This window comes from Pan troglodytes, chromosome 9 (genome assembly GCF_028858775.2).
Source record: "Pan troglodytes isolate AG18354 chromosome 9, NHGRI_mPanTro3-v2.0_pri, whole genome shotgun sequence".
Classification (NCBI taxonomy): Eukaryota; Metazoa; Chordata; class Mammalia; order Primates; family Hominidae; genus Pan; species Pan troglodytes.
In genome coordinates, this window is record NC_072407.2 from 37,771,230 (window position 1) to 37,787,825 (window position 16,596).

A 16,596-nucleotide genomic window follows, 5' to 3' on the forward strand; every position below is an offset into this window, starting at 1 on the left:
CAAGCACTAAAAAGATAAGAGGATATTATGAAAAACTTCATGTCAATAGATTTGAAAATAGATGAAGTGGACAATTTCCTAGAAAACAACTTATCAAAATTGACATAAGAATAAATAGAAAATCAAAATAGTCCTATATCTAATAAAGGAATTGAATCCATAATTTAAAACTTTCCTACAATGAAAACTCCAGAATTGAATGGCTTCACTGGTGCATTCTACTAATCATTTAAGCAAAAAATAAGACCAAGCTTACATAAACTCTTCCAGGGAACAGAAAAAGAGGCAACACTTCTCGACTCGTTTTATAAGGCCAGCATCATCTTGATACCAATACCTGACAAGAACATTGCAAGAAAGGAAAATTACAGGCCAAACTCTCATGAACATAGATGTAAAAATTCCAATAAAATACTAGCAGATTATATCCAGTACATATAAAAAAGATAATATATTACAATCAAAGTAGGATTATTCCAGGAATAGAAAGTTGGTTTAGCATTCAGAAAAGCAATTAATGCATTTCACTGCATTAACAGAGTAAGGAGAAAAATCATGAGAATCATAATGCAGACAAGGCATTTGATAGAAATTATCCATTTAAAAAACAAAAACAAAAACCCTCTTCCCAAACTAGGATCAGAGGGACTATCTTCAATCTGATAAAGAATATCTACAAAAAAAAAAAAAACCCTACAGCAAACATCTTATTTAAAGGTGAAATGCTTAAAGCTTTCCCTCTGCAATCAGAAAGATAAGGATGCCCGCTATCCTATCATTACTCCTCTCCAACACTGTACTGAAGGCCCTCGCCAGTGCAGTAAGGCAAGAAAAAGAAATACATGATATACCAGGCTTGGAAAGATAGAAATACAACTGTCATTATTCTACATCCTTAGGGAAATGCAAATTAAAACCACCACTATACACCTGCCAAAAAGGCTAAAATAAAAAGAATGACAACATTAAAGTGCTGGTAAGAATGTAAACTGGTAGAACTACTTTCAAAAATAAACACCATCTTTTGAAGTTTAACATAAGCAATTCTATAACCCAGCAAACTCAATGCCAGATATTTACCCAGTAGAAATATACTCATATAGACATCAACAATGTATATAAAAATTTACAGCATTATTTGTAATAGCCAGAAATAGAAATAACCCAAATATCCATTAACAGTAGAAGGAATAGTCTACTCAGATAATGGAGTACTATACTGCAGCCAAAATGAACAAACTCTGTTACACTCAAAAAGATTGAATCTCACAAACAAAGTAGAAATAATCCATACAAAATAATCTACAACTTACATAAAGTTCAAAAAAGAAAACTACTCAATAGCATTAACAATCAGAATAGTGGTTGCCTCTGTGAAAGAGGGAAGGACTATGAGGAGGGCTTCTAGGTACAGATAATATTCTACTTCTTGATCTGGAGGGTGTTACAATGGACATGTTTACCTTGTGATAATTCAATGAGTTGTGCACTTACAATTTATGCCTATTTCTGTATGCTACTTAAAACCATTAGTGACAGCATGTACCGCGGGATATAATGTGATGAGAAGGGCACTTCACGTCTGCAGTTATCTTTCTAAAAAAAAAACATAACTCCAGCTCCAGTCTAATCATCAGTAAAATATCAAGACGAAGCTGATTTGAGGAACTGCGATTACTTTTGCACTAACCTAATACAAAATACCTGACAAGTACTCTCTCAAAACTGTCAAGGTGCTGGGTGCGGTGGCTCCCATCTGTAATCTCAGCACTTTGGGAGGCCTACACGGGCAGATCACTTGTGGTCAAGAGTTCAAGACCAGCCTGGCCAACATGGTGAAACCCTGTCTCTACTAAAAATACAAAAATTAGCCAGGTGTGGTGGTTCGTGACTGTAGTCCCAGCTACTTGGGAGGCGGAGGCAGGAGAATCGCTTGAACCTGGGAGGCAGAGGTTGCAGTGAGCCAAGATCATGCCACTGTACTTCATCCTGAGTGACCGTCTCAAAACAAAAGCAAAAACAAACAAACAAAAAAACTGTCAAGGTCATAAAAGACAAAGAAACTGCCACAGATCAGAGTACACCAAGGAGACATGACAACTAAATGCAATGTGGTATTCTGGACTGGATCCTGGAACAGAAAAAGGACAATAATGGAAAATCGGGGGAAATTCAAGTGAAGTCTGGAGTTTAGTTAATAGTAATGTGCCAATGAAGATGTTTTAGTTTTCATAAATGTCCCACAGTGGGATATATAAGGGTAAAGGGTGAGGGGTGTATAGAACTCTCTGAACTCTCTTTGCAACTTTTCTGTAAATCTCAAATTACTCCAAAATAAAAAGTTCATTTTAAAAAAAGAGAAATTTTAGTATAAAAGAAACGAAGCTGAATGGTAACCTGAACTACTGGATGAGGAAAGAAACTAATATTTATATGGTATGTGCCACATGTTAGACACTTAACATGTAACATTAACAAACTAAGAATTTCTTGAAGAAGAGAGACAAAAATAGACATGGCAAAAAGAAAACTAAAAGGAAATGTATGTTTACAATACAGTAAAATCAAGGTTGAAAGAGGTATCCAACTGTAATAGAATTTGGGAGGCAGAAAGACCAGAGTTAATCTTTGCTCTACTACTTTGACATAGTTTGTATACTTGTCCCCTCCCAAATCTAATGTTGAACTGTAATCCCCAATATTGGAGGGGGGCCTGGTGGGAGGTGATTGGATCATGGGGTGGATTTTTTCTCATGAATGGTTTAGCATCCTTCCCTTGGTGCTGTCCTCAAGATAGTGAGTGACTTCTCATGAGATCTGGCTATTTAAAAGTGTGCCGTACCTCCCCCTCTTCCTATTGATCTTGCTTTTGCCATGTGACACGCCTGCTCATACTTTGCTTTCCCCATGAGTAAAAGCTCCCTGAGGCCTCCCCAGAAGCAGATGCCACCATGCTTTTTGTACAGCCTGCAGAATCGTGAACCAATTAAACCTCTTGTCTTATAAATTACCCAGATTCAGACATTTCTTTATAGCAATGCAAGAATGGACTGATACACACTGACTGCATGATTTCTAGCAAGCTATTTCACCTCTTTAATCCTGTTTCTTCATCCTCAAGAAGGGGATAATACCACCTACCTTAGAGAATTACAGTGAGGATTAATAAAGTGCTTTACTCATACTCAGTAAATATTTATTTACTTTCTTTTCCCCTTAACCTACTCATAGAAGGAAACAGTGAAAAAGTTATGAGGAGCCAAGAAGCCTAGATTAGAGTTGTATCTTGGTCACTGGTTTGATACCTTGCATGAGTCACTTAAACTCTCTGGGTATGTTTCTTCAACTTACTAGCATAAATCAGGATGGGCATATTATAGCCCACACTCCAAATCCTGGCCTGCTGCCTCCTTGAATGAATAAAGTTTTATTGGAATACAGCAACACTCATTTATTTATGCATCATCTTTGGCTGCTTTTCCACAACAACAGCAGAGTTGAAGAGTTGTGACAGAGACCATGTGTCCCACAAAGCCTAAAATTTTACTGTCTGGTCCTTTAAAGAAAAAGTTTGCCAACCCCTCGTCTAAACAGTCTCTAAGTTGCCTTCCAACTCTAAAATTCTAAGCCAAAACTTAAGGTAAATATGAGATTTGAAAATATGTGACAACAATATATCTTAATTTCAAGATGCTCCATAAAAATTTCTCCAAGTCCAATGCCTATCTGCTTTCTGATTTTCCTTTTTATCTGCAACCTCTATAACCTTGCAATTGAATCAGAGACTGTGGCAGCTGAGGTGAGCAGCTAGGTTCCTGACTTGGTTTTAAAATTCATAAGCCTACGGTTCCAAGAACCCACAGCACTGCAGACATCAAAGAGCCTTTATCCTATTCCAACTCATGGCAAAGCCCCAGAGAACTGGCACTGTGGAGTAAAACAGGAGCTGTCAAGGAATTATCTGACAACCTCACTTCCAACTGCTAGGTAGTACAGGGAGCCTGGAACTACCAAAATTCATGCACCAAAAAAAAAAAAAAAAAAAAAAAAAGGAAAAGAAAAACAAGCAGCAGCAGCAGCTGTTACATATCCTTAGTTTTATCTTCTTGATAGCTCTGAGCCTAAGAGCAGAACCATATACCATATCATATTCCAAATGTCCTAATATTTAAACTAGCTCTTCTAGTCCAATATACATTCTAAGACATTCCAAACATAATAGGATAGGTCCTGTCTCCCTTCAGCCAATGTTAAGACCATAGCCCTGGAGTCTGCTCTATATCCAAATCCTGGTTTTGCCTTTCCTTTGTGATGGTTAAACAACTTAGTTTTTGTTTTGTTTTGTTTTGTTTTTTTGAGATGGAGTCTTGCTCTGTCACCCAGGCTGGAGTGCAGTGGCGCCATCTCGGCTCACTGCAAGCTCCGCTTGCCGGGTTCACGCCATTCTCCTGCCTCAGCCTCCTGAGTAGCTGGGACTACAGGCGCATGCCACCACGCCTGGCTAATTTTTTGTATTTTTAGTAGAGACAAGGTTTCACTGTGTTAGCCAGGATGGTCTCGATCTCCTGACCTCGTGATCCACCCGCCTCGGCCTCCCAAAGTGCTGGGATTATAGGCGTGAGCCACCGCGCCTGGCCACAACTTACTTAGTTTTTCATGCCTTGGGTAATCCACCTATAAAATGAGAATAGTAATTATTTATCCCATAGGACTTTTGCAATTAAATGGAGTAATACTCAAGAAATACTTAGCCAGTGCCTAGCTTTGTGTTTAATTAATAATAGCTACTGTAAGCCCTTACCTTATCATCACCAAATATCTATTTTCAGATTTAGTTTCCTCTTGAAATATTCAACCCTACATACCAAGTAAATAGTATTATTCGTTTCTTCTAAGAAAAGAAGCTATTCAGAATATTAATCAAGGGTACTTTCCTTCAAAGCCCTACTCTTCCTGCCAAATCATTCTTTCTTCTACCTTTTAGCAATTCAGTTTCAAGCACCTCGTCATGCAACCGTGATTTGTATGAAAGTAATATTTGCATGGGAAATTAGAGAGGAAACACAAAATGCAAAAGGAATACTGTTTCAAAAGAGTCTTTAGTTCTAAAGGGAAGAAAATATTTGAGAAGAACTGATTCCAATTTTAGCTTAGCAAAACCGAACATCTATACAATGCCTTTCAGTGTAGAAATCTGAAAAAAACTTGGAGGGTAAAGCAGGTAAGTAGCAATCAATCTACAATCTGTCTCTTTTCATGATCATTAATTAAATCAAATTAATGGAAATAGCTTAATACTTCTTGCCAAAATTGGACAATAATGGTGTAATAGAAAGAGCATATTCTGGAGTTGAACAGACCTCAGTTCAAATCTTAGTTCTACTATTTTGCAAATGTCAAAATAAGGATAAAAGTTTTCCTTACTCTACTAGGCTGCTCTTACACAGGTAAACACCAAGGGTCTTTCTGAATATTAGACTATCAGACATTTACTTGTACTGAAAATAGTATCAACTTGTACTGAAACTGTATCAACAGTGTTGATACAGTAGGCAAAATTTCACAATTAAAAAAAAATCTTTTAAAAGAAATCACCGTAGTTACTCTCACACAATCTTAGCATTACTACTTTCTTAATAGAAAACAAATATAAGGATAAAAGTTCAGCTTTCCCTTCTGATAAATAACCATGTGGGTCCCAAGGATGAGAAAAAACAGGGTAAGCACTAGAGTGAAGGTCCTACTTCCATGGCCAAATATGAACAGTAAATCACAGACAAAGTTGGGTTAACACAGTTGCGTAGATGACAGAGATTCAAAGTTGTTTAAACTAACCTATTTATACTAACAGTAATGGAAACGGGGAAAGGGACCCTGCATTCCCAGTACCTTTCAGAGATAAAACCATCCGAGGACACCTGGGCTCCAAATATTTCTTGAGATCATCCCAGGCCTTTTTAATAGCAGCATAATGGTCAATGTATCTTCCTACATCAGAGTAAGTATCTATGAAGAGAGATTTCCAACACTGATTCTTCTGTGTTTTCTCTTCCCTAAATAGATGAAAAACATGAGATTTAAAATCTTTTAAAATAATATTAGCATTTATTTTAGATACCTACAACATATAGGAACTTGTACTTTTCTCTTCCTTTTCATTATATTTTAGCCACAAATGAAGATCAGATAGCAAAAAGTGATATATACATAAAAAAATTTTAACAAAAGTTACTACTGGCATGGTGGAATTGTTAGGCCCTCATTTTCTCCTTTTCTTTCTACTTATTTTTTTTCAGTTTTCTAATCTTTAATAAAATATGAATAGTAATAACGTATAAATTTCAACTTATTCTTAAAAATATACCAATTATAAACTTTTAAAGGCATTATGTATTGTTTTAGAGAATACTTAGAATCTTGTGATATAATAATATTAATCTAACACATATCTACACTGAATTAGTTGAGAATCATAGAACATGAAAGTAATTACATGATTCAACATTCCTATTTGGTAAAATTCCCCAAGCATTTATTGAGTGTCCACTTAGCCACTGAGGATATAAAAAAATAAGGCACATTTTTTGCCTTCAAAAAAGGTAAGAGTCTAACCAGTGAGAAAGAATGAAGTATAAAATTAAGAATCAGAAGTGATAGAGGGTAAGGCAGCCACAGACGGCCTTAAGGTAACATACTAACGAGCTTAGTAAGAAAGGCTTGGTAAGCCTTTGTGATGAATATAGAAGGAGGGAGAGAAGTGGGGAGAGAGAGAGAGACACGCCTAGGATGACTCCTAATTCTGATCTGGATGCCTGAGAGGATGATGCTGCTATGAAGACTGGGAATGCTGAAGGACAGGTTTAGGAATGGGGAAAAGAACAATTCAGGGTGGGTTTTTTTTTTTTTGTGGGGGTAGAAGAGGGAAGGGGAGCATCTTTTTATTAATCTAAATAATATACACATAGATTATTAAAACTAAGAAGTAACAAAGAACTTACGATGAAAAACTATTCTTCTGTTTTAAGTCCAACTCCTCAAAGGAAATCTTAGGTATTTCTAGAAGTTACCTCTATAGTTCTAAATGTTTATGCCTCTAATTCTTGATTTATCAACTTCACATGTATCTACTGATACCCCAAAGGGAAACACGGGAAGATCTAGCAATACTTAAAATTCCCCTTACCCTGTTCTTTTTCCTCCCAATGTTTGATAGCTCTGTTATTAATTTTCACTTCTGTCTAAAGCTTGCAGCTTTAAATAATATGCTTAAACCTCCGCTTCTTACTTCACCAACTTTAGTCACTACCTGACTCCACTTAATCTAAGAAAAGATATTAGCATTCCTACTCATTTCTTCCACCTTTCTCAACTCCCACTTTCTGTCATCTGTACTTTGATTCTGTCAAATTTGTTAACATTTACTGAATCCAGTTAATAAGTGTGGGACAGCCAATAGAAAGGTCCAACAGACAGTTGTGCAAACAATTCTAGACCTCAGTGGGGAAGTCAGGGAGGGAGATTCAGGTTTGGGAGTTAGGAGCATGCAGATAGTCACTATAAATGGCAACAATGCATGCAGTAGAGTTCAGCGAGGGAGAGCAGCAGTGGGCTAAGGACAGAACCTTGGCAAATACCAACATTTACTAGCAGGCACGAGAAGAGCCACCAAAGGAGATAAAGAGACAAGGGTTAGAGAGGAGAATCAGGACAAACTAGTGTTATGGAAGAAGCCAAGGGCCAGTTTTCAGAAGTACATATTCCTCGAATACTCACTCAGATATCAGCCAGTATTTTTTGCAATGTCTTCTCCACAGCGGATCATGACTTGATAGCTGGCTAAGTCTTCGACTGACATAACAACAGCTGGCAGTAACCAGATTCACCGATAGTATTAAAAAAAGTAAGAAAACAATTTAAAAATAAAGATTAAAATATTCATTGTTAAGTTTTGTTTTATGCCTTTTGTTTCTCTTATTTTTCACTTATTACCCTTATAATTACAAAACTATTCTCTAAAACCTGTTTAACATGTTAAGTAGTATAATTGCCTTGTTAGTAGTGAAACTGAGTTCACAAATAAACCCTGAAACATCTACAATTGTAATTTTTCACAAAAATATCTACAGACCATATATGCCATTGGAGTTAATCTCAAATCAAGGAGTTGTCCTATGCTTATTATCAGGACAATACTCATTTCTACATATAGGAAGAAAGTTATTTAGTCATAAACAAAGGGACTTGGGGTTTTTTCCCAAGATCTGTAAGATGTATGCTACTAAATACACAGACTTTTTATTTTTGTTTTTTAAAATTTTTTACTTAAAGGAAAAAAGTATTGCCACAAAAACCACGTTTTCATTAAAGCAACTACTGGAAAGTCCACCTATAGAGGGTGCCTGAATCATAACAGTTCTGATTCAATAGTCATGGCTACACAAGTTATCAGCTGCCCCAAAACATCGAATATTAGAAGCAAATAACTTTCTTACTATATAAAGATTTCTAACACAACAGTGTTGCAATCCTGTAAATTCTACCCTACATAATTAATTTGTAAAAAGAATGAACCTAAGATTAGGACTCTATCCTTTCCAGAGAGAAATTACAAGTTATATTAATAGAAAGTAGGTATTCAAAGATCTCACTTGGGCAATAGCTAATCAACAGAATCTTAAATCACATCAGGTTTGTCAAGGCCATGACTAAGGTGTGTTAAAAACCAATCTATAGTAAACAAAATTGCCTTTGTTTGATTTTCAGATTTTACAGAAACATCATCCTCATCCTTTTCTGCCAAGCTCAGGAGATGCCCAAATTAACTTTTGTAAACATAGGAATGCCTCCAGTTTTGTGCATTCAGTTTCCATACCCTCTTCTTGATTCCTGTCCCTCCACTGCCCTAGGAGCTAAACGACATAAAAGAATCTGGAATATGCATGAAAGATGAATTCAATGCACATCGAGAGTGAAAACTACTGTTCTAAAGATTCTGATCCAGTCGGTTTGGACTGAGATCTGTACCTCAGGCATCTGTATGTTTAAAAAGTGCCACAGGCCATTCTGATGCACAGGTCATTCTGATGCACAGTGTGGCATTTATTCACTCCATTTCAGAATAAATCACTCTGAAATGGAGAGGGTATCAGATCATCTCAATTCAAACTATGCAACTGATGCTACATGATTCCAGTGTACTAATCCAATCCAACCCAATCCAGTTCAGCAAATACATACCAAAAACTTCAGAGCTTATCACTAGACTAGACCCTTGACAAAATTGGGCTGTATGGTGCAGGAAAAAAGCTGCAATACACTGGATACCTTTCTGTAGATAAAATTCAAATGGTATTCAACTCAATTTATTTCCACAGACATTTACAGAGGGATCATGTCACTTCTGTTTAAAATTGTGATTACTACCTAAAGCATTTAAAGTAAACTCTTACTTCCTCACCTTGGTTCCCAAGGTCCTGCATGATCTCACCACCCTCATCTCATCACTGTCTGTGAGTCACTCCCTACCTCCAGCAACGCCAGCCTTCTGTATCTTCCACCAGGCCATGCTGTTGAACAGTACCGTTCAGCAGTCCCGTCAATCTCTGAACATACTTTTCCCTCTGCCAGAACTGCATATGCCCTGCTTCATATATGGCAGCTCCTTCCGATTTGATCACTTCTCACTTCCTATTCCTTAACAGAGCAATCTATTTCCTTCACAGCACTTAGTACCTCTTGCAATTATGCGCTTGCCCACTGGATTGTAAGCTCCATAAGAGTTGCCTTATCTGCGTTGTTCACTACTGTACCCTCAACACTTAACAGACTGGCACATAGCAAGCCCTCGAGGAAAAAAAAATCTTTGAATAGGAAGATAAGCAAGGCAGCCCTTACAATCAAGAAGCACGCCATCTACCTGACATGGCAAATCAATTCTGCAGGAAGAAGGTAGAGAGGGCATCTTCTCCACCTTGCCAAGTTGAGAAGAGGTAGGCAAGGCATTCCAGGCAAGGTCGAGAGCTTGAGCCACAGGAAAAAAAAAAAAAAAGAAAGTGCAAGTGTGTTGTATGCTGGCAGAGGTCTGATTTGGTTAGAATGGATGGTGCAAATGTGATAGTGGTGGAGAAATAAGTCCTGGAGGACCTTAGATATACAAGCCAGATGATAAGAGCTTTCAATGCCCCAGAAGTTTAGGTTATAGTCTATAAACATAGGGGTGTCACAGGTTTTAAGGAGAATGACAACCAGATGTGTCTTGGAAAGATCACTCTGGCAGCAATCAAAAGTTGGAGACTGTTAGTTAAATTGTAAGTATTTTCTAGAAAAATAAAATTGCTAGCAGGTACAGGTAGCGACCAGTACAGGTAGTGACCAAAAACTTGAGGTATCTCTCTATCACCGCTTAGCTAGGCCAACAACTATCTGTAACTCCAAGAAATCTGTATTTATAAAAAGACCTCTAATAACACAGGGCACAATCATCAAATGGCTAGAATCTAATGGTTAATCCAAACACAAAACAAATCTCGCCCACCTATCCTAAGAGGGCGACTTTGCATCCTCTGCAAATATATACGGTAGCACAGGAAACTCACAGCCATGCCACCCCCTGTCAAGGGTGTAAACAATCCTGACAGATGGGGGGCGGGCTGGCAGCGCCATTTCTTCCACCACCCCGGACAGTCCCAAGTTCTGAAGAAACTGGGCATTGAACCACCCTTATCAGCAACCGGTGTTTATTTCTGGAACAGATGCTAGTAATGTGGGAAACCCAAGGTGTCCAGGAGAAAAGATAGTCACCGGTATGGCATCACCGGAAGTCAGTACCAAAACATAAAATCCAACATCGAACCGTAAGGAGCAATGCTGACAGCAAAACAACTCTCACGCATTGAAGTCCGAAAGTGAGCCCGGACAGCGATTCTGGCGCTGGGGAAGTCGCGCCAGGGGAGTAAGGGGTTGCCTATCTTCTCCTCTCGCTCGCCCACCTGCCTACCCCGGCGCCAGACTCCGCAGACCCCGGACCCAGCAGAGAAGAGCGCCTGGCCGGGACAGGGGCTTTTACACAGCAGCAGGGACTGACCCCGACCGGGCGGGCACCTGCGGGGCCAGCGGGGGTCCGCGGAGCGCGGCGGTGCGGCACGAGGGCCAGTACCTCCTTCTCTTGCAAGTGGGCCTCACCGAGGCCTGGGAGAGAGATAATCTCGTCGCTTCTCAAACCTGGGTCCAGGACAGGAGGAAGACTCAGGGCGAGACCCTTTCCGCCCCCGTCTCGCCCCGGTCCCCGGTGGCTCCGCAGGATGAGGGCGGCCCTGGCGTCACCTTCTGGTGTCGCGGAAGCTCGGGTCCTGTCAGCGGCCCCGACCCCCTTTCCCCCTGCCTCACCGCCTCCTCTCCCCATGCCCCCACCCCTGCCATGCGTGTCGTCCCATTACTTGATTAGGTCCCGATAGTCCAAAAAGGATAAGATGAGGAGCAGGGGATCGGTGGGCAGCGACTCTAGGGTCAGCGGCGCCGTCTCGGTCTCCATGGCCGCCATCTTGCCTGGCCCGGTGCAGGTCTGGCCCCGCCCCGGGCCCGCCCCGGCCCCGCCCCTGCCCCGCCCCCACCAGCGCCCGAACCGCCCCCAGCCGCTCTCACAGGTTTGTTATGTAACCGCCGGGCCAGCCCCGCCCTCAGGGTGGGCTGAGGTGCGGCTCCCTGGAGACCCCGCCAGCTAGCCGGGAGCCAGCAGCGCAGTGCGAGTTCAGCCCGCTTTCTTCGCGCTCCGCGTCAAATCTCTCCAGCTCTGTTCTCGCATCCCGGTTCGTAAACTTGCCCAGCCCGGGACCCTTTTGTTGCCAAATCTGCCTCGGTCTGCCCAACTCCTCCTGCGAAATTTTACACTCAGTATGCAGGAAGCCTCGCTCAAAATCTGACACTCCTCCACGCCCTTGGTCCCCAAATCCATTCCTTCTCTTTGTTTTCCAACCCGAGAACCCCTCGTTTTCCCCGCTCAGCCTTCCCCACCCCGCTTGTGCCCCGCACACAGCAGGGCCGCTCCGAGACTTGTCCACTCAGCAAGAGCAGAGCTGAGAATCAGCCAGGGACGCCAGCTGAAGGCCCTTCTCCCAAATTAAGGAAATAATTGTTGAGGGCTTAACTTCACGCCCCTCCCCGCCTTCCTAAGTAAAATGTGTACAAGGAGTGAGTCTGAGTCTCAGCCGCTGTCCCTTAATTTGGTTATCATGGCTATTTTCAGCCTATTAGGGCAATGCAAAGGGTACAGTGTGGATTTTTTCCAGCTTTAAAATTTATTTTGGCCAGGGTTTAGATCCCGCAGAGTTAAGTATCCCGCGTGTGAAGGGATGAACTGAGACTCCCAGAGGGCATAACTGATGGAGGCACGAAGATGTCTGCTCTTCAGCTTTGCCAAGGTGATATTAAAATGAGAGTGGGGGAAGTATAATGGGTCCATACATCTCTTGCCTGATTTCTTCTTTTCCATTGCTTTTCCAAAGGTGGTATGGTGTAAGGGGCTTTGGGGAATCCAGACAGACCTGGACTTCACACGCCCGTCATTTATTTCACTACTAGTGAAATGCTGGCGTAGATACGCCTAAGTTCTCTGAGACTGTCCCTCATCTCTAAAACCACCCCTCTGGTGAACTAAGGATGGCGATAACGCTTTATGTAAAGTGCCTGGCCAGATACTCAATAAATGTTAATTTTCCAAGCTTATACATGCATCAGTCACTAAGTTCTCCAAACGTTTCCATATCCTGGAGAAAGTTTCTCTCAATTATTTGGAAGAGTGGAAGTGATATGCCCCGCCCCAAAAAAATCCATTTCCTCCATTCTTCATACCATTAATGCGTTCTATTTATGGTTTTGCTTAATAGTTATAACCCCTGCCACCCAGCCAACAAAACAGAACAACAGCAACAAAAAACTCTGCCTACATCTCTGTGCTTCCAAATTGTTTATGCATATGCTTAGAAGAACATTTATTGAATTGGATTTCAAGTACTTGTTCTGTGTCTCTCTCGTCAAACTGTAAACTCTCAGTCTGACTCATCTTTCTAATTTCAGGGCTTAGCAAGTTATTCAACAACTGGAAAGTTTAAATTCAGGTTGAATGGATGAATGAAGACAGAATAATCATTTCTGTTTACAAGGGAACCATACCTTTTTACATAGACAAATGCTTGTAAAGGTATTTGATCCTGATTTATGTTTGTCTCCATTTTCTCCTTCAGATGGGCCACCTGTTTTAAATCCAAAAGCTGGTAGGAGTTTCAGGTACACTGCATTTGCTTCTGCTGTCCTATTGCACTTGGACTTGGTGCAGCTATGACCTAATGCAGAAGACAAAGTATGAAGCTACCAAACTGTCAGGGCCAGAACTAAGGTGAGGCAAGAAAGCTACTTGCTTGGGGCACAAATTTAAGAAGAGGTGCCAAAAAACTGAATAATCAAATAAATAACATTTTAATGCAATATTTTTAAAAATAAAAATTAATGCAAAAAAAATTCACAGTGAACAAAATACCAAACTCTTAAACAAAAACAGGATCCCACAGTGCCATGTAAGCCATATTAGAGCCTGATGCAAAAAGAAAAAACAATGCGCACCACTAAATACATGCTTTTTATGGTTTTGTTTGTTTGTTTTTTGAAACAGGGTTTCTCTGCTGTTGCCCAGGCTGGAGTGCAGTGACATGCTTTCAGCTCACTACAACTTCTGCCTCCTGGGCTCAAGCGAATTTCCTACCTCAGCCTCCTGAGTAGCTGAGACTACAGCTACACCACAACACCCAGCTAATTTTTGTATTTTTAGTAGAGACAGGGTTTCACCATGTTGGTCAGGCTGGTCTTGAACTCCTGACCTCAAGTGACCCACCTGCCTCAGCCTCCCAAAGCGCTGGGATTATAGGCATGAGCCACCGCGTCTGGCCAGGTGGAAGACTTGCTTCTCCCATGTGGCTGGGCTTACAGCTTCTGCCATGTGCCCTCAGCACCTCTTTTCCAGGCTGCTAAGCCCTGCCACTTCCTACCTTGCAAAGTGCCATCAGGTTGCCATCCCCTGCTGCACTAGCCCAGGCCCCTCTGGAGAGGTGGTTTTGGCTCAGGCTCCACTTTTCTCCCCAGCATGGTATGAGGCATGGGGTAGAGGTTGGGGGAGCAATGCAGGTAGGCAGGACCCAGGAGAGCCCTTTCCTGAGCTGGGGCTTCCTATTGCCCTTCCCCCACCCCCTGCCACCCTGCCCCCAATACTGGCTGGAAAAGGGGTAGGTAGGAAGAGAGAGTCCAGAATTTGGCTATTCACATCCCCAGGGCTAAGCTTGGGTGGAAGAAACAGTCCCTCCAAGTTTGCTCACTGTTTTGGAAGCTGGTTTCTAAAGAGTTTCACTAAAATAGTATTTGCTTATCATTTTAATTTCTATGGTAGATCAGAAAGCAGACGGTTCTAAGGCCAGGCGTGGTAGCTCACGCCTGTAATCCCAACACCTTGGGAGGCCAAGGTAGGCAGATTGCTTGAGTCCAGGAGTTCCAGACCACACTGGAGAGACCCTGTCTCTACAAAAAAAAAGGCCAGGCATGGTGGTGCATGCCTATAGTCCCAGCTACTCAGGAGGCTGAGGTGGGAGGATAGCTTGAGCCTAGGAGGTCAAGGCTGCAATGAACCGTGATCGCGCCACTGAACTCCAGCCTGGGCGACATAATGAGACCCTGTCTCTAAATAAATAAATAAATGTTTTTTAAAAAGAAATCAGAAGGTTCTAATAGAAGGGTTCAGATGTAGAATTTTTTTTTTTTTAAAAAAAGGTTTCTCCTTTTCTCAGGAGTAGAGAGGGACAATGCTTGAGAAATACACAGTCTTACGTGTTTCCTTTAGAACCCCAGTGGCATCTTATTTATGATGAGTAGCTCCTAGCAACGACACCCTACCTCTTGGTAATCATATCGTAGTTTCATCGGCTTTGAGGTTCCCACTGGCTGTTTAGGTAAATCCTTCAGACATTAATTCCTATCAAGTACAAGCATCCGGGCTCAGGACTGTGAGAGATCAAGCTGAACACAGTGCCATACCTGCCCTTTAGAAAGTGACAGACACTCCCTAATGGTTTGGTTGGGGAGAGGCAAATTCAAATGGCCCTGGAGACTCATTTTCTCACCTGTTTTCATGGTTTAGCAACTCGCTGCCTCAGCAGATCTGAGTTAGCTTGGAGGCAAAACAGGATGATCTAGAAGTTCCTACTAAATGGCAGCCTAGAGGTGCCCCGAATCCCCGGCTTCCACCTCAGCATTTGTAAAACAGAGTTTAAGATCCTTCTGTATTGAACTCTGCGAGATGAACCCAGCCTTGGCACATCTCTCAGCGGGACAGGGAAGCTGGGGGCTGGGATGGATGGTGGGATGGGGAAAGGGGGTTGCTTACATGCTCCTCCTTCTCTGCTTGTATCCCCCTCCCCCACCCAAGTTGTATTTATACCACATGGCATTGGTAGTGTGTGTCTGTGGCCCCTGAAAGGCAGTCGCACGCATGAAGGTTAAACTCCACTTTGCCTCGGTGCTAAGTGTTTTTGGAACTGCCCTTGTCCAACTGGGCCTTCCCAGGGACAAAAGCATTCTCTCCCAGGGGGCCCTGTCACCCAAGCCCCAGTGTCAGCAATCCTGGTTGTGCTGAGGCAGCCCTCGCATTTGGGAACCCAGAAGATAAAAGGGTGGGAGGATCATGGTGGGACTGCTGGGCACTAATTCCCCCAAACAAGTGTGACACCCAAAGAAAAACCCTGGGCCGCAAGACTGCCAGTGATTGGTAAAAAGGAGACCCGCCCCTGTGGAGCCCAGGAATATTCAGGAGAATTACGCTTTATGGCTGAAAACAGGGAGAAGGATAAAATTGCAGGGATGAGTGGAGATTAGGGGCTGCCACTGCTACTCACTCAGAAAAGCAGCCAGGCTGATGGGGTGACACAAAAATCTGGAATGGATTTAGCTGCTCTTATGCAGCAAAACCACAGACAAACTCATGGCTAACGGGAAGCCTGGACCAGATATAAGAGATTTATAGGCACAGTTCCAGCAGCTATACACACTAAGTTCTAGGACTTGGTTCCCTGCTCCTTCCTTAAGGGATACTTTAAATATTTCTGAATTTGCCCAACCAATGTCTAGTTTCTTTGTTTTTGTCTGTGACATGTCTCTTGCTTTTTTGCAGCCTGTATAATTGATAGGAACCTTCTGGGTGCATGGTGAGTGGATCTTCTGATAAGATACATTTAAAGTGTCCCCTGTTGGTGGCTTCTAATATGGGGCTAAGGATGTGACCAAGAATGGCCTGTAATCCCGAAGCCTGCCAAGATTGCATCATTGAAACAATGGTTCCTACCAGGTGGAGAGAAAATGCAGTATTCTTATCCGAGACGTAATAGAGGCCAGAGTGCTGAACAACACTATCCACCAGTTCCATAGCCCCATAGGGCTGGGGAAGCCACTAGTATATGGAACCTTACTGTACCCTGTTGAGGCTTAAACATGTCAGTGGCCACTATTCTTGTAGTGTCTGATATCATGAGTGGCTGAACTAGAATTGTGCCATTAGTGATACTT

At 41.9% G+C, this 16,596-nt stretch overlaps 1 protein-coding gene and 1 long non-coding RNA gene across 4 annotated transcripts in view; one reads left to right on the forward strand and one right to left on the reverse strand.

The window, feature by feature from the left end:
- Positions 1-11,601, reverse strand: part of FBXO3 (F-box protein 3) — a 33,577-nt gene extending 21,976 nt beyond the window's left edge. For 2 of the 3 annotated variants that reach the window (XM_016920653.4, XM_009460198.5), the window contains exons 1-3: positions 11,436-11,578; positions 7,774-7,863; positions 5,890-6,053 (exon numbers count right to left, since the gene is read on the reverse strand). In XM_016920653.4, coding sequence (XP_016776142.1) covers positions 5,890-6,053; positions 7,774-7,863; positions 11,436-11,539 — 358 coding nt within the window. In that variant the 5' untranslated portion in view covers positions 11,540-11,578. Of the gene's footprint in view, positions 1-5,889; positions 6,054-7,773; positions 7,864-11,435 lie in introns of all 3 variants that reach the window. The other variant, XM_508358.8, reaches the window with a different exon arrangement.
- Positions 11,602-11,638: 37 nt separating this feature from the next.
- LOC107967061 (uncharacterized) overlaps positions 11,639-16,596 on the forward strand; it is a 31,094-nt gene continuing 26,136 nt past the window's right edge. Inside the window, exons 1-4 of the long non-coding RNA XR_001707236.3 lie at positions 11,639-11,804; positions 12,307-12,416; positions 13,239-13,390; positions 16,205-16,238. This is a non-coding gene — a long non-coding RNA (uncharacterized LOC107967061). The remainder of the gene's footprint in view (positions 11,805-12,306; positions 12,417-13,238; positions 13,391-16,204; positions 16,239-16,596) is intronic.